The 22,416-nt window shown below is 44.5% G+C and overlaps 1 protein-coding gene across 2 annotated transcripts in view; it reads left to right on the plus strand.

Annotated features, from left to right (window-relative positions):
• The window catches only part of LOC144766742 (uncharacterized), a 290,955-nt gene that overhangs the window by 12,929 nt on the left and 255,610 nt on the right, over positions 1-22,416 (plus strand). The window contains exon 2 of one of the 2 annotated variants that reach the window (XM_078650490.1): positions 10,756-10,864. In XM_078650490.1, coding sequence (XP_078506616.1) covers positions 10,771-10,864 — 94 coding nt within the window. In that variant the 5' untranslated portion in view covers positions 10,756-10,770. Of the gene's footprint in view, positions 1-10,752; positions 10,865-22,416 lie in introns of both variants that reach the window. The other variant, XM_078650491.1, reaches the window with a different exon arrangement.

Below are 22,416 nucleotides of genomic sequence, written 5' to 3' on the forward strand. Positions count from 1 at the left end.
CTATCCTTCTTTTGCGTTGTTGGAAAATTATTGTATATAAACCCTAATGTTTATTAATAGCTTTAGGTAAGGTAAGCAACAGTTGAGATGCATATAATTTCTACTCAATGCTGAAGATCCAGGATTGTGGGTGTTTCAGAGAGATACAAATTCACTAAGCGTGTGGACAGTCAGTTTTTTATCAGTTGTCCCACCTTGGAATGGCCTGCAATTTTCCCTGTAAAAATCAAGAAAATGTTCCTTTCAAACTTGCTTTTGAAGGAAGAACTGAAAAATGTCCCCAGACGAACCCAGGTGAAAAAACATGTAAAGGCACATTCCATCATTCCTATATGCCGCAGGTATCAGAAGGTGAAAATTAAATATGAGGAAATGATGATCACCTCTGTAGCTCAGAAAATACTATGAGTGGCAAATGCGCATCTGATTCTTGATGTTGAAAGTCAGAAACATACGTTGACTAGGAGTAACCCTACTCAGGACATCATTAATATATAGAGGATGAGCGTGCTTTTTATTACAATCGGTGGTGCAGGCCTCTCAGTCTTATCCATGAGGTGACGGAAAGCTACAGAACGTGGCTTTGCATGACCTCATAGATATGAAGTAAGGCTTACTCTATGTCAAAGAGGGTTCCATGGGCGTTGCTGTGGGTGGTTCCACTCAATACTAATTGATTTTGACAATGCCCCAGATTTACAACATCACGTAAACCTGAGGCAGCGACAAAACGTTTGCCTCCCCAGAGCAGGCATAACAAGGATATATGTTTACATTTCTCCTTGTTCTTTCCTCTTTCTACTTGTGCTGCATTCTGCAGCACACATAGAATGAGGAAAATGCCACTTGTGATTGTTTTTTTGCAGGAAGGTTCCCGTTCCTGCACAAAAACATTAATGCCGAACAACACGTATACCTTTAATTTAATTTGCGGGTTTCTAACACGCTAGAATCGACTCCCGAAGGAGTATCTCTGCGCAATAGACCGCTGGGGAACCCGTCCTGGCTTTCCCTGTGAGATGGTCCCTACTGGGTATCTCCAAGGTGAAACCAGGCATCCCCGGCATATGTGGGGGGCCGTTGTGGAGATGAGGCAAGCTAATGCCCAGAGTTGCCGAGTGTGATCTCTGGTTAGAGTAGGCACCGAGGTGAGAATTATCGAGTCCACTGACCCTGGTCCACGACCCTGCCGCGTCGGGAATTGAACCCTGGCCCCGGGCTGTCTTCTGCTCCCGGGTCTGCCACCTCTAACCAGTGAGCCACCCCACTCTGCACCCTTCCACCTTTGCACCATGGTGAAAGGGTGCCTGCATTGGCACTCAGCTGCAAATTGTGCGCATGGCTTAAAGTCCAGGAATGCTAAGTATCTTGGAAATACAATGTATTCCTGCCCTTTTGAATTGGTGTATGGCAGCACTGCAAAATGACTTGTGGTGCTGTCCTACACCAATTAGTTGTAAATGAGGCCCCCATGTTCAACTTTCATAATCCCGCTGTTGTCAATTCAAAAGATATATTCTCCAATTTCAAAGAACATGTTCTGCAAAAGGCATTTTTACATATGTTTATCAGGGGAGTAGCTACACTGTGGTACAGCCAGTTTAAATCAGGACCCAGAGGTGGGAGGGGGGCCAATTAAAACACCCCTTTGACCAAGAGAGGGCCCCTAGGCATTGGAAGTAAGTGTGCGTGGCATGCTGAAGCTTCCCAAAATAAGCATACTAGAGTTCGGAATATGAAGTAGAAATACAAGTGTCTTTAAATGCAGTTTTTACCATGGCCCATTTGCTATGTGTTCAAAGCCAGAGGTTAAATGTAATTTACTTACCATTGCTTTAACATGGAGACTGGTGCTTACTTTTCTTTCTCTTACTTTAAAGTGTGAGGATTTTGTAAAGTGAACAATGTTACAATCTTGCTGGTGTGAAAGTGAAGAATGTAGGGTGTTGTTTTCTTCTAACACAACAAAATGTAAATACTAAGCCTGGGTGGAGTCCGAGGAGTTCCGCTACACGGAAGTCCGCAAAGTGCAAAAAAAACTCCACCACACTACACGTAGCTCTGCAAGTGGCAGAGTGCATTAGATAAATGCAGCTCGTTGTGATTTTCAGTGCCAGATGCATTTCCGCACTGTGCAATCATCGCAAATGGCACCATGCACAGTGCAAGTGGGCCCTGCTTCCTTTCTGCTGCTCAAGTAGATTTTTACTCGAACAGCAGCTTCTTCAGCGCAAAGGGACAGTTTCTCAACGCGAGCGTATGCGACCACTCACAATGAGAAACCTGACCGCCCTTGTTGAGAAATAATTCCTGGAGGTTGATTTTCCATGCTTGCGCTCACCAAATTGATGTTGACGATTGCGAACAAGGAAAAATCGCGCTGGGAGGTGGATCTTCCTTGCTCGCGTTTGACGTTGACGAACATGAGTGAGGAAAAAAACTCCACTCCACGTAGCTTTTTGGAACTCCGCGTAACGCGTAGTCCAAAAAAAAATCCCCAAACTGCATGAGCGGAGGGGAGTTCACCACCCAGATAAATACCTATATATGAACAAATGTTTAAAAATTAATACACATTAGGAAAGAACAAATGAATCCCTTTTTTTCAATTCTGAAGTGTGATGGAAACAAAAGTTTTAATAGGATCAAAAACAATTGAATCACTTTTTACTTTGTGATGCACAAAAAGCAAACCCAAATTCCCACACATTACACTTTGTGCATTACATAGTTTCATCAATAAAACTGTATGTCTGTGTAAATGAATCTGTGTATATTAAGACACTATTCTGATGGAAAATATATGTTCTGTAAATGACAGTGTGCTATCACAACTAGCTTTATTAATATATTTGTGACTGTGTGCTCCTAAATAAAACACTACCTACCTACTACACCCTTATCGCTATCCTGCTGAATGTGCATGGCTCATTTGCCACACTTGTTGCTTAAATGTTTCAGAATGCCTATGACTTCAGTGATGTAACATTGATGGCAGAACTCCAAGTCTGAAAATTGTTCCAGCACCACTTTCTACTAGGGCCACAGGAGCTCTTACATCACTGCAAACTTGCTGTCGGCTCCATCAGATTCCCGCAGCTGCAGGAATCAGACTCTGAGCAGCAGAATCCCTTGAACATCTGTGCTGTCGGAGCACAGGGAAGTAATTTCATAAAGGGGGGTGGTGATGGACAGAGTATCTGAGTTAATCAGAACACTCATACCCAGTCAACAGATCAGGGCTTGATCCATCACCGTTTTTTAGCTCACTGCACCATCCCAGTTCAGAACCTGGCTATATGCAAATTAGTCTGTCCCTGGCCCAGTGCATCATGGGAACAGGGCAGACCAAACTACCAAGCCAATTCTTCACTGGAAAGGAAACAAGGAGCACAGGGAAGGCCTCATTGCGTGTGCACTAAATGACAAAGCACTGCTCAAGCTCACTTTTGTAAGCACATATAAGAGTTAAAAAAAAAAGTTATGCTCATGCTGTTGCATGGCCCAAAGATAAGACAGTAAGACTATGTGCAGCATGATGGGTGGAGGTCAGAGATAGTGATTAGTAAAAGTACATAGACTTACTTGAAACAGAGGGTTGCAAGTGGAAAAATGAATTATTTGAGTGTTGTTTAATTTTATGCTAAGAAAATGCACAGGTAACTTTAATACAACTTATTGAGGTCACTAATGCACGATTCTTCCTAACTAAAAGAATAGTTATACTTCTGAGGCCTGTGGAAACAGGCCAGAAAAGCACGGAAAAACAATATTTGGCTCCCCAGAGTGCTATACTGAATGAGGCAGAACTCAAGTAACTGTTATACACAGAATTGTAGTCAGGCCCGGACTGGCCATAGCGGGTACCGGGCAATCCCCTGGTGCGCCGCATGGGTGGGGGCCGCTTTTGGGCCCCTCGGGGCAGTTTTTGTTACGGGCGTTTTTGCAGCATAGCTGCCAAATCTGCCCTGTAACAAAATCGTCCGGAGAGGGGGCCAGCCGAGCACTTTGCCAGGGCCGGTCGTGGTTCCCAGTCGGGAACTGATTGTAGTACACGAGGGCAAGCAAGGAAAAACAAGATTTTGCTCCCCAGAGTGCTATACTGAATGAGGCCGAACTCAAGTAACTGTTATACACAGTATTGTAGTACAGGAGGGCGAGCAAACAAATTAACCAGGCAAGCCAACTTAAGGGTCTGTCTGCTCCAAGAGCACGTTTTGGCTGAGCTGTCACGAGCTGAGACATGGAAAAAATTTGAATCAAAATCATGCAACAAACTTTATATAAAAAAAAATAATTACCTTTAAAATTAAAAAAAGTAAATTTCTTTAAACTAACATTTCACCGTAGTGTATCTGATTATATCACTGCACTGAGCGGCATTTAATCAAAGTGATAGCTGGTAAACATGAACTTAGAACCATTTGATGTCGGACCCTCCACCCAAACAACAATACCATTACCAAAGTAAGAAGCAAGTCAGTTGTCATGTCCATCCTTTATGTGAGCTAAATATTCTTATTTTAAAGGGAGCAATATTATAGTCCATTAAATCAGAAAGATTATTTTACATTATTCTACATTACTCATTACTCATTATTGCTTACTTCGAAGGCTTCTCGTATGCAATAATGAAACAAGTAGGAGGCACGATAAAATAAAATAATTGCTTTGAATCATACAGTTTGGTCAAGTGATGAAGCTGGGATTCATCCCAAGTTTTTTTGGTTTCACATTGCATAATTCAGCCACAAGATTGGTATACCTTTATTGCTCCTGTTGGGCATCAAAGTTTAATTCTTTGCCTTTCATTCTTCATGCATGAGGTTACAGCGTGGGTAGCAAACAGATGCCACATGAAAGATAGGCTCATTTTGGGCTCGAGGGCTCAAGAGGAGCTTGAGCTTACCAGTTCCTGGCATAATCAAGCCTGCAGTGGCTAACATGACTCTGTACTTTACTGTGGGAATTCTGTGCCTGAAATAAGCCTAGATGCTGCAGCCAGTGTTATACCTCTTCTGCATGTGAGGATGTTTTAGCTTGCACTGCTGCTGACCATCTATTTCCTGTGCTGTTTGATAGGGGAACTTGCACTACTGCCAAAGGGTGTACATTGTGTGTGTGTGCCTACTCAGAGACTTGGATTACAGCTTCAGTTGTTTTCCATGTTATGATGTTATGTGTATGCGACGGAAGCTTGCATTGCTTCTGGCCACCGAACTGTATGTGTTCTATAGGTGTGGTTGTAAGGGAAGTGTATATTCTTGTCCGACGCTGTACCTGTTTTTTGTGTGGAAGTCTTGCTATGTGAGTAAATCCTGCACTCATACACCCCAGTAGTGTTCATTACACTTGTACCAAATTTGAAATACTGCTTATTTTGTTTATCAAAGAAAATGGTAAAATAGTATTGTCCAGTGCCACACTTGTTCAATGTCCTTAAAGGAAGCTTGCACTTGCTGATCCTGCCATACTACACTTGAGGCCTCAAAATTCCACACCTGTTCCACGTCTTTGTATAAAGGTTGCACTGGCCCTGCAGTGCCACTCTTGTTACATGTCTTTGAATGAAACTTGCACCGGCCCTGCTTTGCCATACTTGATCCATGTGCTAGAAGGAAGCTTGCACAAACTGGCCTTGCAGCACCACACTTGTTTCACGTCTTTGAAGTTAGCTTACAGGGGCACGCACTACCACACTTGTTCCATGTTTCTGAAGGAATCTTGCGCTGATCCTGTGATTCCACGCTTGTTCCATGTCTTTCAGAGAAGACTCTGATGCTCTAGACCAGTGCTGTATGTCTTATATTTGTGAGCCAGGAACCCAATGCACTCATGGTCACTGTTCACAATTTCATTGTGTTTTAGGTTAGACCAAAAGACTGTTTTGGCTTTCTTGTCAGCCTCATGTTTTCTCAAAAATAATACATAAGCTTACTTGGCACATATTGGTCCAGCTTTTCACTAAGGCATACAACAGCATACATGCAATTGGGCAGTGGATCAGTCCTCTACAGCCATTGGCTTTGCTGCCATTGATTAGCTTAGTAGACAATCACTGGTCTTTAGTATGTCAGGTAGTCTGAGTAACATTATTCTGCCTACCACTCTGTGTTACTCTGCATCCAAAGTAATACGACCTTTGGAGATATTTTCTTTAGTTCAATCCCTTACAGTGCACCTACAGCTGCAGACTACTGCTAATTGAGTAATGAGAGTACCAGCATTTCAGCTGTCATTGTTACTGGACAACAACTTTCTTATGCCGGCCAACAGGTATCTCTGCTACAAGCATCTTGAAAGGGTATTCTTCATACACAACGTTTTTACTTTTTCCAAATGACAGACCAGTGTGAAGCTTTATGTTTTAATTTTTTGTATTGAAGCACATACCCTCCACTTTTAGTTGACATGTTTATTCTTTTGTTTTTCTTTCTTTATTTTAGTATGTGTTTGCTCTACAAAGATAACTACAACCTTCATTTTCAGGTGGCAAGTGGGATGTTTATTTATGCCAATGCAGTAAAAGCCACAAAGATCGAACTTGCATCACCTGGAGTTCTGGTTCAAGAGTGGCTGAAGGGAGATTAAATAGCCTAATTGGAAATTCACTCTTCAGTATAGCTTACTTCAAGCGCTTTGAATTGCACTAGTTGACTGATACAACAGATACCTGTGCCTCTTGTGCTACCACCCACCTGCCCTAACTCTGCTCCTTCCTGGTGATTGGTGTATCTGTGTGTGAGCATTGTGCTTGTGTGAGTGCAGGATAGCCACCATGTTTTGTGAGAGCAGAGTGACGGATGTTCCTGTGTCAATGCAGTATTATCATTATATTTAGTAATTTAGGGTAAGTGGTCTACAAGTTGAAAGAAGTTTCTGTTTGTGTGTAGAGCCTGTGGGAGCGTATGGGTGTGTCTATGTGAGGCCTAACCTATTGGCTTTGGTCATTTGTTTAGGGTTTGACTTTGGCTTGTAGAAATGCATTGCAGGGAGAGGAAAAAGAATAGTGTCTATGAGAATGGTACTGAGTTTTGATATTGCAGATAAAGGCTATGTCGAAGGAGGTTGAAGACTGTTTGTAACAGCTGAAAGACTGAGATGTCAACATAGTGAGGGAGCCTAGCTACTTTGCTTGCACTAGGGCCCATGGCAACCTATCAATGCCACTGATGTTTATAGAGGAAAACGGCCAGATTTACACCTGTTTGGAATTTAGAAAATGATACTTAGCAGGTTAAAATCAATTTATGCCTGTGTAATTTTATGCCTCAGGTCTGTACGATTATGAACGTGTAACTGCCACATAATTGGTGAAAAGAAAATAGGATATAAAAGGTGTAGGTAGCTTTTTAAGGCCATAGACAGTATGGGCTTTAGGGAGGTGCTTCTGCACCAAGTGCCAAACCTAGGAGCGTATTATCAAGGGCTATTCTGCCGCTTTTTTGGCTTGAAAAGCCAAAAAAGCAGCAAAAATCATATTAACAATGCAGAGCTAACATGCATTAGCGCATGTTAGCAGCCATTTTTCAAACGCCTCGCATTGCATCGCTAATGAGATGCAAAGTGGGCTTACCTTCAGGAGACAACATGAAAATAATCGTTGACCTCACATCGAGCAATTTATAAGCCGTCCCACAACACGTGTAGCGATGAAAAAATCTGCGCTAACCGCGGATATCGCCGAAAAATAACGTCTGCATAATTCTCGATTTAGCCATGTGCATAATGGCAGGTGGATTATAAGGTTACATCCACTTCTCCCTATTTACAACATTTTCGTCTGTGCAGTTCTCACATCGCTGGTTTCATGCTTTATTGATGGAAATCGTCGTATATCGCTGGATTCCACATCACCAGTTGGCAAATCGTTGCAAATACGCCGCTAACATGGCGATGTGATCCGGTGATATACAGCGATAATGAGAAACGCGCTAGGTGCGTTTAGCGATATATATATCGCTTGTTGTTAATAATACGCACCCTGGTGGGGGAAAGGGGTAGGGTTAGTACCCATTTGTGTTGGAGGGAGACGGGGAGGGTGGAGGACTGATTAGACAGGCTAGGCTTGATAGGCAGGACAAAAGCAGCCCGCAAAGATCATTGTGTGTTCAACAATTTTCAAGGAATAACAACATCTAGATAATTCTAGTGGTTAATGTACTAGTTTGAGAGATCTGTGCTTTGTCTAGTAACATTTTTGAGTCATCTTAAAGTAGCAAAGAGGGTTCATGTGCCTGCTGCAAAGCACCAGATATAACATGCAGACTACAGATTAATATTTCGTATAGAAAACTCATTTTGTTACTTCTTTTCTCACAGAGGTGCTTTTGTTACTTGCAGTTCATAAGTTACAATCTAATATAGCACCAGCATTAAAGAGCTGCATGCAAACGGTAAGGCATACATTTAGGGCCAGATGTAGGAGACCAAATACCGGTCGGTAACGGCTGATTTTGGCTGTTACCGACCGGTATTTGGGTTTTGTAATGTAGGGGGCCTTTGATTTACAGAATCGGTAAATTTACTGATTCGGTAAATTTACAGAATCGGTAAAATACCGAATCGGTAAATATACCTATTCTGTAAATCAATATGTAGGTGGCACAGTAAACAGTGCCACAGGCCCGTAAGAATTGGTTATTTACCATGTAATACTATTGCATGGTAAATAACGAATTCCTGTGTACATGCACATCTGTGCATGTACACCTGTGGCATGTGGCACACAGAAATCCACTAAGGGCATGTATGTGTGTCACATGGCACACAAGCCAGAAACAGGGGTGCAACAGAGTGGCAAAGTGACACCCTGTCCCCCTTGGCAATTCGGTATTTTTACAGATTCGGTAATTACCAAATCGGTATTTGCCATTGATTCCTATGGGCTTCAAGGCCCATAGGAATCAATGGCAAATACAGATTCGGTAATTACCGAATCGGTAAATACCGAATCATACCGATTCGGTATTTGTTACCGAATAATTACCTACATCAGAGTTACCAATTCTTGAATAACGAATCGGTAAAATTCGGTATTTATGAATCAGTAAATCTGATTTACCTACATCTAGCCCTTAGAACCTTGTCTTGACAGAAATGTGTACTTCCTATTTCCTATGAGTGTAGACAGTCCAACTACTGTTATCCATTTTAAATCCTTGGTTTGTGTTTCTCCAGACCAAGCACTCTTAAAATACAATGCCTACCAGTATGTATGTCGACTCCTAAAGCTTGTAACTCTCCTTGTCAAATCTAACATTTCCTATACTTTGATTAACAAACTTGTATGATTTATTGTCTCTGTGTAATAAGTGTGCAAGATGTGAAGGGCTCTGACACCATACACTGGGATGAGTAGTCCTATGAAAAGAAAAGAAAATACATATGTGAATTGCTGTGGAGAGGTGAGGGGCACTGTTGGTTGGTGGTAGTAAAGGATGCCATGGGAAAGCAGATGACAAAGGGGTTGTCAACAAAGATTGCTGCACCGGGCGTCACCACTGATAAAGCTAGCACTGCCAATAAACATGAAAGTTTGTGAGTATTGACAAACTACTCTCTGACCTTTTCACACCCTGAAAATGGCCTGAGGTTTGTTTCTTCCCAAAACTGGAATAAAATCCTTTTGTGGACCGGAAGCGGAACAGAAAACCCTGAAACTTAGAGGCCTATTCGCCACCCCCGAGGTGGAGGGACCGTCCGCAGGGGCAGCGGCGGTCCCTCCGGTGCAATTAGGATGTGACCACCACCCTGGCGGTCACATCCTGTATCTTTAACCTTGCGGCGAGTGCTGCTTGAAGCAGCACCCGCCGCAAGGTTAAAAATGCACGTTTTACATTTACATGCACAAAGCGGCAGGCACCGTGTGGTGCCTGCTGCTTTGTGCACGTAAATGCTGGGGGGTACCATAGGTACCCCCCATGTGCACCCCCCACCCACCGACACCCTGGGGGCCCGCAACGGGCCCCCAAACACCAAAGACCACATGCTTTTCCACGGCGGAAAAGCCGCCGTGAAAAAGCATATTTTAATGCACATCGTAATTTGGCTGACGGTGTCTTGCAGACACCGCCACCAAATAGCCCTCCACACCCCATGGATCAGCGGCGAACGGACCTGCCGTCCGCCGCTGGTCCCACCGCAATCCCACCGCCATCCTAATCTGGCAGTGGGTGTTTTCTGTGGCCGCGGCGGTGAATCTGCATCCTCCAGGCTGGCGGTGGCTTCCGCCGGCCCGGAGGATGCGGATTCACCACCATCCTAATCGGCCCCTTAGTTTGGAATAGCAAACACGTTTTTTTCTGCGGGGAAGGTGGGGGTGGGAGGGCAGGGTGGGGGTGATCCTTTCCCAAGGGAGAAAAGAACTCAAGCAATAGCAACTGCTGTTACAGAATGATGATGGCTTTTCCAAATGTGAAATTAGTATGTGCATACAATTCAGTATTGGTAAATTGCCTTTAAAACTTTCTTGACTTTTGTGAATTTTGTCTTGAAATCTGCGACCTGCACAACTTTCAAGATATAGTCTTGCACAACATTTGTCACTTTGTACGTTTAAAAGGAGATTTAAATCTACACGTGTACTTTTGCACTTGTTTTTGTTTTTGGTCCTGTGTCTTAAACGCTGTTTCATGCATCTTCATGACTCCGAAATATTCTATGATGGTTATCAGTACCTAAATAGCATGGCCGCAGACTTCAATCCACGATGTATTTCGATTCTCTGCACTAACACAGCTTTGTTCTCAGTAGGTCCCAAAATTGAAGATGCTGAAGTACTTTCTGCTGAGTGTCCTCCTGACCATGCATGTCCAGAAGTCTGCTGCTGTCTGTTACTGTGAACCGTCACAAGTACAAAACTGTGAGTGATATGCATACGCAAGTTGAACCTTTGCAGTATGTGGAGCTCTTTTTTGTGTATCCTGAAAACAAAGTCCTACCATATAAAACCTGAGAGAGGCAATCTGTCCTGTCTAGTGGGCATGAAGGAAGCAGCCAACCCTGACTTCTGTATCATATCTGCATGCTTTTACTCACAATGGGCATCCACAAGAAAGAACATTTCTAATGATTTAGATACATAAAAGGGCATTCACCTGACACACTGCAGCAAACACTGGCCTCATTTCCCTGCACTTTAACATTTAAAGAAGCACTTCTGACTGCTTAACACATGGATCTCCTTGATATAGTAGCAAAGTATATTCCTACACCTGGAAATTTAAATATGTGAAAAGTATATTTCCAAGGCAGATAGTCTAATGACAAAATGTCCAAAATAAATATTGTGGAATAATTGCAAAGACAGTAAAGAGATACATTGAACTTTAAAGTATAGGCCATGAATTACCACATGAATAACTGTAATGAAGCAATGCAAGTTGTCTTGAGAAGTTAGGTCTATCAAGCAAAAGAATGCACGCAACTAAGATGTAGCAAATGAACACAACTCAAACTACAATGCCCATAATGCAATAGGAGAACAGAATGAGAGGATGGAATGTGAAAGTAATAGAAAATAAGAAAGTGAACAATGCTTGGTACTTAGAGTGCTCACAAAATGTGTGTTTTGGCATTGGCAATAACAGAATGACATTAAATTCCCTGCATTGTAAACACTAAGACAAAACACCTTGTGATGAATACTTAGAAGAGAATGTGTGTAGATTCCGTACATTATAGTGAGTGATTGCTACAGCAATGTATCGTCCGGTGTACAGTTGGAAAACGTAAACAATGTGGAGAAATATTTACCCTGTGTCTTTTATCCCATACCACAACGCAAACATTACACATGAATTCTGACCCTGTCTTTTACCACACACACAACGGATGTTAGCATCCTTTGTTTTATATATACGGACTCAGTGCACTGTTTGAGACTCTGGCAAAAAGTATGATAACACCTGCAGAATGATAAGGTGTATGGGGCACATTTTTCATACATTCATTGAGCTTAACACAGCAAGCCACCTTGCGTTGCTGCCCTGCGTTAAAAGGAAAGGGCCGAATGTATTGGATTTAACATCATACGCCGCATTCCTGTCCTTTCCTTGAGCTGGCGCACTTTTGGCTGTCTAGCACCAACACAGGCACCCTTGCACCATGGTGCAAAGGTGCCTGCGTTATAAGCAGGATTGTTTTTGTGCAGGAAGGGGCATGACGATTTGGCCGGCCGGTATAGCACAGTCCCGGTGGAGAACATGCACAGGCTCCCATTACATGTCTTAGCACCGAACCAGACAGCTCAGACCAATCACGATGCTGCTGTCATGCGGATAACAGCAGCATTGTGATAGGCTTAAGGGAGTCCGGAAGCCTGTGTGCTTCCTTTGTCAAATGAAGAGGATGGAGGATAGGCGGTCGCAGGTAGATAAGTGAATTTTCTTTTAACTCCCCCCCACCACTACTGCTCCATAGCAGCCGCTACTGGATTTATTAAGCCATGCAGGGCCAAGCAAGGTGGTCTTGTGTGACTTAATAAATCTGACTTTGGTGTTGTGTCGCACTTGTGCCCCCTTGCGTGGTGCAAGGGTGACTATGACAAATATGCCCCTAAATCTCCATATTTTGTAAGTAATAATGAGAAATAAAATATAGACAGACTCAAACTTACCTTAGGGTTGTGGTTCTTAACCTTTTGACTTCTGTAGAATCCAACTCAATTATTACTGGAATCAGGGGACCTCTAATGAATCATTATTGGAATTTAGGGATGCATTACTGGAATCTGATGCATTACTGTAACCTGGGAACTTCAGCTTATGCAATTTGAATCTCACAACAATGTAAAAGAATGAACAAACAGGCATTCATCAAACAAAAGCACCAATACACAAATGATGAAATATTTTAGATCATTCATAAATCTAAAAAAATCAACAATTTCAATTTAATGGAAGGGTTTGAGCTTCTCTAATTTCAACTCACGCCACTTTTTGTCCATACTACATTCTGTTTGATGCAATTGCATAAATCCTATTATCCAATCTGAGTAAACCAACTTAATATTTAGCTTCAAATTCCAAACTCCTTCATATATATTCTTAACTTTTACATTTTTACAATTTTCAATGGGGGAGCTAGAGGGCGCAAAGCAAAATGGGCGCTCTTTTGAGCTGCTTCGCCGGCCGATATATTAATCCGATATTCATCCTCGTCATCCTGCCCGCACCCTGCTGAAACTGACAATTACGCTACCTGCAGGAACTACAGACTGCCCTGGTCGGACGTTGTGGGCCAGAACTTCGCTGTTACGAGGACTACAGGCTGACGGGCTCTGGGCCCTCCCTGGACAATGTGGCGGCTTGGGACGGGCTCGGATCGAGAGAGTAAGGTAGGCCGCGGCTTGCTCTGGTGGCGGGCTGCAAGTGCCGGGGTGAGCTTGGCTCCCCGGGCCTGGTGTTTGGTGGACAGTGCAGCGCGACCTAGGGGGCTGATGGCTGCCCTCCGATTACTCGCAGTGGTGATTGGGAGACCATGCTGCCGCCGAGTCTCCGTCTGTGCGGCATGTGGGTGCCGTACTCACCTAGGGGACCGGGTCGCATTCTCTGGCATTGCGGCACACTAGCGAGCTGGAAGGGCCTGATTGCTTGGTCACTGGAGATTGGGCTACGATTCCAGCGGCCTACGAGACTGCTGTTCCCCAGTAGACTGCCTGGCCAGCTGTATCCTTGGGGCGCCGGCCTCCTTAACAACAGAGGGGGTCTCTCTACAGAGCATCATCCAGCGAGCCTTCTTGAAGATGAGACCCTTGCTTCTCCACTGCAGCTGGAACATTCCCTGATGGTGAGCCCCCCACCTTCCTGCTAACACTTAATTGCTGTTGTTCCCGTATTTCGTGCCTGGAGGCGGTATGTGGCTGGGGCACAAACCTAATCTTGTGACTCCCACTGTGGGGGGGGGCGATGAGGATACCAGCCTGCTCCTGCCACCCCTGTGCCCTGGGAGAGCTCTTGAGGCATCCTCTATTGTTGTGTGCCTTCTTGTGTGAATCTGGGCCTGCTCTTCACCTTCGTCCTGGCTTATTCAAAAGTGAATGCCTCACTGGCGACCTACCTACCTAGATTTCTGCATTCTGGCGATCCTTCTCTGACTAGGTGCGACAATATCCTAGCCTTACAGAATCAAGGGTGATGGACCATGCCTTCTAGGCACACTGGGTGATTTACACTGACTAATGGGCCGACGTATGGAGTGAGCCCTGCATTGTGTTGCCGTTCTTGCAATCTGTGCCCTGGTCGCACTCTGGCTGGGTTGGCTTGGCTGGTATTTCCGTGGTGATCCTCATTGAAGACACACAATCCATTTTTGCTCACAGGTGGGTTGTGTTCAGATTGCGGCACTGAGGGACCTGTATTGTAATGTTTCACCTGAGCACGGGATCACTCTGGACTGTGCCACTGACATGGGCAAAAGCGAACGTGGCCAACCGCGCCTCACTTTTTAGCCCCGGAAAACCGGCAGAGCTACTCAGCATGCAGTCTCAGACTCTGAGATTGACCCACAAAATGACCACCTTACTAATATAGATAAAACCCGTCTAGCTGTACAGGCCAGCTTGCATTCCATCGATGGCAAAATTGATCACCTTAATCTTCGCATGGACCACATGTCGTCTAAACTAGACAGAAGTGGTACAATAGGGGGTGGTGATGGATGGAGCATCTGAACCAATCAAACAATCACACCCAGTCAACAGATCTGGGTTTAATCCATCACCGTTCTTTAGCCCACTCTGCCACCCCAGATCAGACATGGCCATATGCTCCGTCCATCACCACCCCCTTTTGTACCACTTTGACCACCATAAGTTGGCAGGGTATGTTCAGACGTAAGTCCCTTGCTCACTTTGCGACTGGATTCAAGCAAGCCGAGCTGAAGACGGCTGAAAGGCCAGAAACCGGTCCTCGGAAGCTTGTTTCCAATGAAGGGAAGGGATAGCTTGGCAGTTCGGGCAGAAATGTTCCCATGAGGCAAAGGGTCAGACTGATTTGCATATGGCTATGTCTGAACTGGGGTGGCAGAGTGGGCTAAAGAACGTTGATTGATTAAACCCAGATCTGTTGACTGGGTGTGTGTGTTTGATTGGTTCAGATGCTCCGTCCATCACCACCCCCTTTTGTACCACTTTGTTCCCCATAAGTTGGCAGGGTATGCTCAGACGTGAGTCCCTTGCTCACCTTGCCACTGGATTCAAGCAAGCCTGGCTGAAGACAGCTGTAATGCCAGAAACCGGTCTAGGAAGCTTGTTTCCGGTCCAGGGAAGGCATGGCTTGGCAGTTCGGGCTGGACTGTTCCCATGAGACACAGGGTCAGACTAATTTGCACATGGCCATGTCTGAACTGGGGTGGCAGAGTGGGCTAAAGAACGGTGATGGATTAAACCCAGATCTGTTGACTGGGTGTGAGTGTTTGATTGATTCAGATGCCAGAAACCGGTCCTAGGAAGCTTGTTTCCAGAAACCAGTCCTAGGAAGCTTTTTTCCGGTCCAGGGAAGGCATGGCTTGGCAGTTCGGGCTGGACTGTTCCAATGAGGCACAGGGTCAGACTGATTTTCATATGGCCATGTCTGAACTGGGGTGGCAGAGTGGGCTAAAGAACGGTGATGGATTAAACACAGATCTGTTGACTGGGTGTGAGTGTTTGATTGATTCAGATGCTCCGTCCAGCGCCACCCCCCTTTTGTACCGCTTTGTTCGCCATAAGTTGGCAGGGTATGCTCAGACGTGAGTCGCTTGCTCACTTTGCCACTGGATTCAAGCAAGCCTGGCTGAAGACGGCTGTAATGCCAGAAACCGGTCCTAGGAAGCTTGTTTCCGGTCCAGGGAAGGCATGGCTTGGCAGTTCGAGCTGGACTGTTCCCATGAGGCACAGGGTCAGACTGATTTGCATATGGCCATGTCTGAACTGGGGTGGCAGAGTGGGCTAAAGAACGGTGATGGATTAAACCCAGATTTGTTGACTGGGGGTGAGTGTTTGATTGATTCAGATGCTCGGTCCAGCACCCCCCCCCCTTTTGTACCGTCTAAACTAGACAAGCATGCTCTGCGGTTGGGGGAGGCGAAGACTCGCATTTCAGACACCGAGGATGGATTGCAGCAAGTCACGAGCTAGGCGGCCTTAATGGAGAAAGTCCTGGCTGTCATAGAGGCCCGTAATGAAGATTTAGAAAGCCAGATCGTGACGTAACAATGTGCGCATTTCTGGTCTGCCAGAATCTATGAACACAGGCCGCTTTGAGACCTTTGTTGAGAAACTCTTGCAAGACATCTTCGGAGCAGAGCAGTTGTCCCAGGTTCTCACTGTGGAGCTGGCTCATCGTTCCTTGGCTGCACATTTCCCTTCTGGTGCCCTCCTTGCCCTATAATTGCTTGCCTTTTAAACAGTAGAAACCGGGATGCAGTGCTCCGCTTGGCGAGAGAGAAGGGTATCATCGTCCATGAAGGGAATACGCTTGCCTTTTACCCGGACTTCACCATGGTGGTGCAGGAGGCTCACAGGGAGTATCAGCCTGCTAAGAAATTGCATGTGGAGGACAATGGAAAATATACATTTTTCACTTGCTAGAAATCGGCTTTTCCATAAGGAGATGGGCCAAACTGTGTTGAAGCCAGCTTTCCTAGAAATTTCTGACATAGAGGTTTTTTGTGGCTTACGAGTAAAGGAGAGGTATTCCTGAAATGAGAAGGGTGATATGAATAAGGGCAAAATAAAAAATAGGGCACTCTATAACACTTTGCTCCTCTGCATGCTACACCCCTGCAATTTATTACACTCCATGCTACTGTACTATACATGACACCACTCCACTATATGACATGTTAGTCCACTCTATGCTATGCTACGCCTCTCCACTTTACTACACTGTATAACAGTTTAGCCCAATGTACGCCTTTGTATGCCCCTTCACTCTACCGCACTCTACTGTACTCCATAAAACTGCACTCTACAACACTCTCCTACACTTGTGCCACTTTATGACACCGTGCTACACTGTATGCCCCTACACTACACTGTGCAACACTGTACTCCACTCTATACCATTCTAGAACATTCTACTCAACTCTATGCCACTTGCGGACACTCCACTCCAAAACAGTACATGACACCTAACTCCACGACACTACAGTTGATGACACTCCACGGTACGACACTCATCTGTACTGTATGACATGCCAGTTGACTGTACAATCCACCACTACACCCAATTCCACTATACAACACATCAGGCCATTCCACTATATAACACCTTACTCCACTGTATGCAACGCCACTTTACTCTACTCTACTCAGCTCCACTGTATTCCACTCTACAACACTACTTTCTATGACAACACACTGTAGTACAATGTCCTTTATTATACTCTACAACACTACACTCAAACAACATTCAGTTAAATGACACTTAACACTGCGATTTGAAAGACATTTAAAAAAAAAAATGAAAACCATTTGAAAGTAATCAAAATAATAAAGGTTAAAGCAAAGTTGTAGTTAGGAAAATATACAAACCCAACTTAAACTACACAACCAGGAGAAATTATAAACTTATATGTATAACTTAAATTTCTAATTCACACACCACTAGTTAGAAGTTACATTTATAATTCACACACAACCTTTAATTTACTACACTCTCCACACTTCCATACGCTTTCTTCTTGCTTCAATCGCCAAATTACATTAACTATAACTCACCATTGTCCCATGCACTTATGTAATTTCGGTTGATAAGTCTTATTATAACTGATATCATTTCACATTCTATAAGTTAAATAATATTCAAAGGTATAACCAGTGCATGGAGAAAGGGTGAGGTATAGTTATATCATTCAATGATGAAATAATGTGGAAGGAGGATAAGAGTTTTGAATAGTTTATTGTGTGAATTTCAGATTTTCTATTGTACTTCTTGAGGGAGATTTAAACAAAAGGATATCAGCACTCCTCACATCTCACAGTACGGGCTGATGGGCTGCTTTGGTTCTTTTTCCATAGAACATAACCTTGAATGATTCTGCTTTAATTTCATACATTTTTTTTTCTCAATGAGCATAGGAATTTTTAGAGGAGAAGGAATATAGAAAGGAGAACACCCTTTTACTGGGATTGGTCCAAGACTTTGATTTTATTCTTTTACTCCCCTCAAGAACTGATTTTTCATATAATTCAGTATTCAATAAATACACCTTTCACCAGTTGGCTCAAGCCAGGGCCTTCACCTGATCACATAACAGTCTGTTTAGTCAGTGTTGTGACCTTTGGTTGACCTTTTTTTCTGCAATAGGAAAGATTTTACTCTGCCAACATTTTTCTTCTCCAGTATCTGTCCGCTGATGTGTAAACAAGGGCAGGGAAGCATGAAATGAAAACACTATCATTTTTAGTTTGCTCGGCAGGTAGGTTACCCACCTTAACTTCTATACTGCTGGGCATTGACTCTCTCGACCCATTTTTCATGTCAAATCAAGACTGGATCCTATGCTTTCAAGAAGGGCTATTTGTTTTGCATGCAGAATATTTGACAACATTACAGCCGTCAACGTCCGCTGGAATGTAGTTTACATAAGTGAGAGCATGTTAAACGTTGATTGCACAGAGGTTCCACCAACCTTAATCAAGCTTAAAGGCTAGGTAAAGGCTGCGAATAATTTGGAAGTACAGATTCCTCAACATTATCTGGGACTGGTGATGAGTGAGGTAGTGTAAATGGAATTCTAGCAATTACCACTAAAGGAAGGCAAACCGTATACTAAAGTAAGGATCTGAGGATAAATGTTGATCTATCATCGCAGTTTGTTTCTAATAAATTCCAGAAATGAATTGGAGTTACGAGATTGAACGTCTTCCACTAAAACTGGCGTCTGATCATGGCCTGATGACCTGAAGGAAATCAAATTAGATTCAACTAAAAGGTATATATTTGTTGAATTCTCAATATCAGCAAAACTAACCAACGAAGCCTTGCTCTATTTGTTTCTCCCCCTGTGCCAAAACCACCTTTTCGGGTGGTACAATCATCAGTGAGTCTGGAAAATCAAAATATTTGGTAACAACAATGTACCTCAGCCATGTAGATAGTAATGACAGATTATAATTGTATGCAACATATCATGGGAGACTAGATGGTGAATATCAGCACCTTACTCTCCCGATCTGCTCCCTTAACACCTATGGCCCTTGTTTTTGTACTGTTCAACAGAGATGCAGGTCTGTTCTCCACCCATGGTTGTAGTGTGAAGTTCTTGTAGGTTTAACCCCTTCGCTGCGGCGGCTATTCCGCCGCAGCGCTAAGGGGGGGGGGACGCGCGGCGGTCCCGTGCTCGTGACAGAACCGCTCCGTCACGGCCCTAAGGTGAGCTGTGCTTGTGACGGAACGGTTCCGTCACGGACCCGCCCGCCCATTAGAATGTCAGCGCAGGCGGGGAATTCACACCGCCCAGGCGCGGCGAGCGGGCCGTGACGGAACCGTTCCGTCACCAGCACAGCCCACCCGAGGCTCGTGACGGAACGGTTCTGTCACGAGCATGAGAGGGGTTAACTTACAAAATTGAATGGGGGAATGCAACCCAAAGGAACCCAACAAACAGTTGACACCCACTACACACATTATTCTTCAAACTTTTTCATCAATTCCACATTAAAGCCACTTGTGTTGAGTTGACAAAGTGCAAAAAATCACGTGCTCAGCTCCACTACCGAGACGCTTGGGTAGACCAATGAAAAAAGAACATTTCTGAGGTCTGCCACATTTTTCATAAATTAGCAACCCCCCTAAGAATATCAATTACTGCAGACCCCTGTCAGGTGTAGGCTGGGTAATTAAACCCCTCCCCCTACTCCACATCACTATCCAATGCACGTGGCTCCCTTTGGGATAAAATGGCAGCCTTTTGTCAGATGACCTGCAAGAGTAGCACGAGATGTAGGAGAAATGGTGAGAAAGCGAGAAATGGGCCCAAACGTCAGGCACTCACTGCCTCATAGTGTCCAAGCCTGGAAGGCATGATCGCCAAGCAAATGCTGCATGCACTTGCAAGCTGATACAGGCTCCTCTGTACTCCACAGCGTTCTCACCAAACTGTTTGGCTCTCCTCCGGCCTCAAACTCCAACAAGCACTGGCATCAAAATTGGAGTCAGCAGCTGGCTTCCCGTGGTAGATGCTGCTCCTTCCTCCTATGGCATCAAGCATGTTCTTTGATTATATGACACAACCATGCATGCCTAAACCACACATGCCTTAACCATGCAGTCTTTACAATGACAGCATACTTACCACGCATGCCTTAACCACACTTGTCTTTAAAAACATTTGTTGTAAAGGCATGATTGGTAAAGGTATATGTGTGGTAAAGATCCCACCACGGCCCCACCCCCTGCCCTGAGCCATAAATTCTGGCCAGCTGGAAATGTAGTCTACCTGCCCCAGCCCTATTAACTACCTTGACCCCCTACCCTGAGCCCTAAAACCCAGTCCCCTAGCCCCCAAAAAATACCCGACCGCAGTACCCCTGCCCTGAACTCTAAAAAGTGTGCTCCAGCCTTGAAAACTGCCCCTTAACCGTCTGCTCTGAGGCGTAAAAATCAGGCCTTGCCCTAAAAATGACCCCGACCCCAGTCCCCCTCCCTGAGCCCTAAAAACAGCCCCCACCCTTAAAACCTGCCCCCTCCTTCCCCCGGCCACAGCCCAACTTACCAAGCCACGTCCTGGTCCTTCTTTCTCCCGCAATCCTTCTGGTTCCTCTCCCAGCCCATCCTCACAGACAGCTAGAAACCGAATGCCTTAACCACGCATATGCGTGGTTAAGGCATATGCATGGGTAAGGCAAGTGCTGGTTCACTTGCTGGTAAACAGAATGTATGCTTAAGGCCAAGTTGTAAAGGCCGTTTCCCACGTCCATGGAGTACTTCCCAGTTAGATGTTCGATGACACCTAGAGCAGATTATAAGGAAGAAATACATTTTGACAGTAGCCAGGAATAAACGTATACTTATAATTAAGATTTTTTAAGTCACATAATTGATGTAAGTGAATTCAAACAAGACAGCCAGTTTGAATTTTGAGGTAATAATTAATTTGGTTCCCTTAATATCAAAGGTAGTGTTAACCGTAATAAGAACACTGCTAGGTGTTCCCCCTACATATTTGTGAGGCAAATGTTTCCCAGAATGTTAAATTTGTCAGAGTAAAGTTAAATAATTTCAAAGATTCTTGTAAGCAAATTATAGAAAACAATATAAAAATTCACTACATTTTCACTACTCAATTTTCTTTGCCTATCCATTCACGCAGAATTGCGGTTAGAATTTAGGTCAAAGATATTAGGAGTCTTGAATCAGCATTGCTTCATGTTCTTTCATTGTGATAAATGTTATTGTTTCAGTTTATAAATATAAGCCATCTATACTAATATAATAAAGAGAGAGCCCAAACCTGTGAGGCAGGTAATCTCAGGAACCACAGCACCAATCACAACACCCAATACAGCATTGGAAAGGACAGTTGCATCAGATGGACATAGGCTATACAGCTGGCCACAATATACATTTTTTTTCTTTTTTATAAAGCGCATGGTTACGCCATCTCGGCATGTCCCTGCACTAAGTGAGAGGGGGTGACATTTACCGCAACAGTGGTCCAAAGAAAGAACGTTGGGGGAAAAGTAGTCCGTTGTGGGCGGAGGCGTTCTGCTGGAAAGCCATGGGCGTGTGCATGGGCGTGTGCATAGAGCGATGGACGTGGCATTCTGGGACTGCCATCCCAAAACGAGGGGGAGTTGAATTTACCATTTGGGCGTGTGCATGGGCATGTGCATAGAGCGATGGGCGCTGCCTGCTGGGACTACGAGGGGGCATTGCATTTACCATTGTTGTAGGCGTTGGCCGTTGACGCGATGTGGGGCGTGTAATTTCTGTCGGATGGAGCCGAGCCGTGCCAATACGAGTGGGCGTCGTCCCAATACAAGTGGGCGTTGCATTTCCCATTGTTGTGGGCGTTGCATGTTGACGCGATGTGGGGCGTCTGATTGCCGTCGGCTGGAGCGGAGCGTCAGGTGGAGCGCACAAACACGTTTGCGTCTGCAGCAGACACAAACGTTCCCATATTGCATTGAGGACACAGCTTCACAGTGGATGCATTCTTCTGCGGGGGCTGAACCGGGTGATGACTAGCATACTTATAAAAAGACGTTTAAAATCCCCAAAATTAACACACTTAGAATCAGCGAAACTGATACATTAGGGCTTCACTATACGATAAACCTGGGCAAGCGTACAGGATGACCAACTATAAAATGTATGTATAGCCAAATAACTTATAAACATAGTACAATCATGTCCAGATCGTGAATAAGCTGCCTTGAGATTCTGCAAAAGTGCTAAGTGTATGAATCCCGTAGTCTGATCCTCA

This window comes from Lissotriton helveticus, chromosome 7 (genome assembly GCF_964261635.1).
Source record: "Lissotriton helveticus chromosome 7, aLisHel1.1, whole genome shotgun sequence".
Lineage (NCBI taxonomy): Eukaryota > Metazoa > Chordata > Amphibia > Caudata > Salamandridae > Lissotriton > Lissotriton helveticus.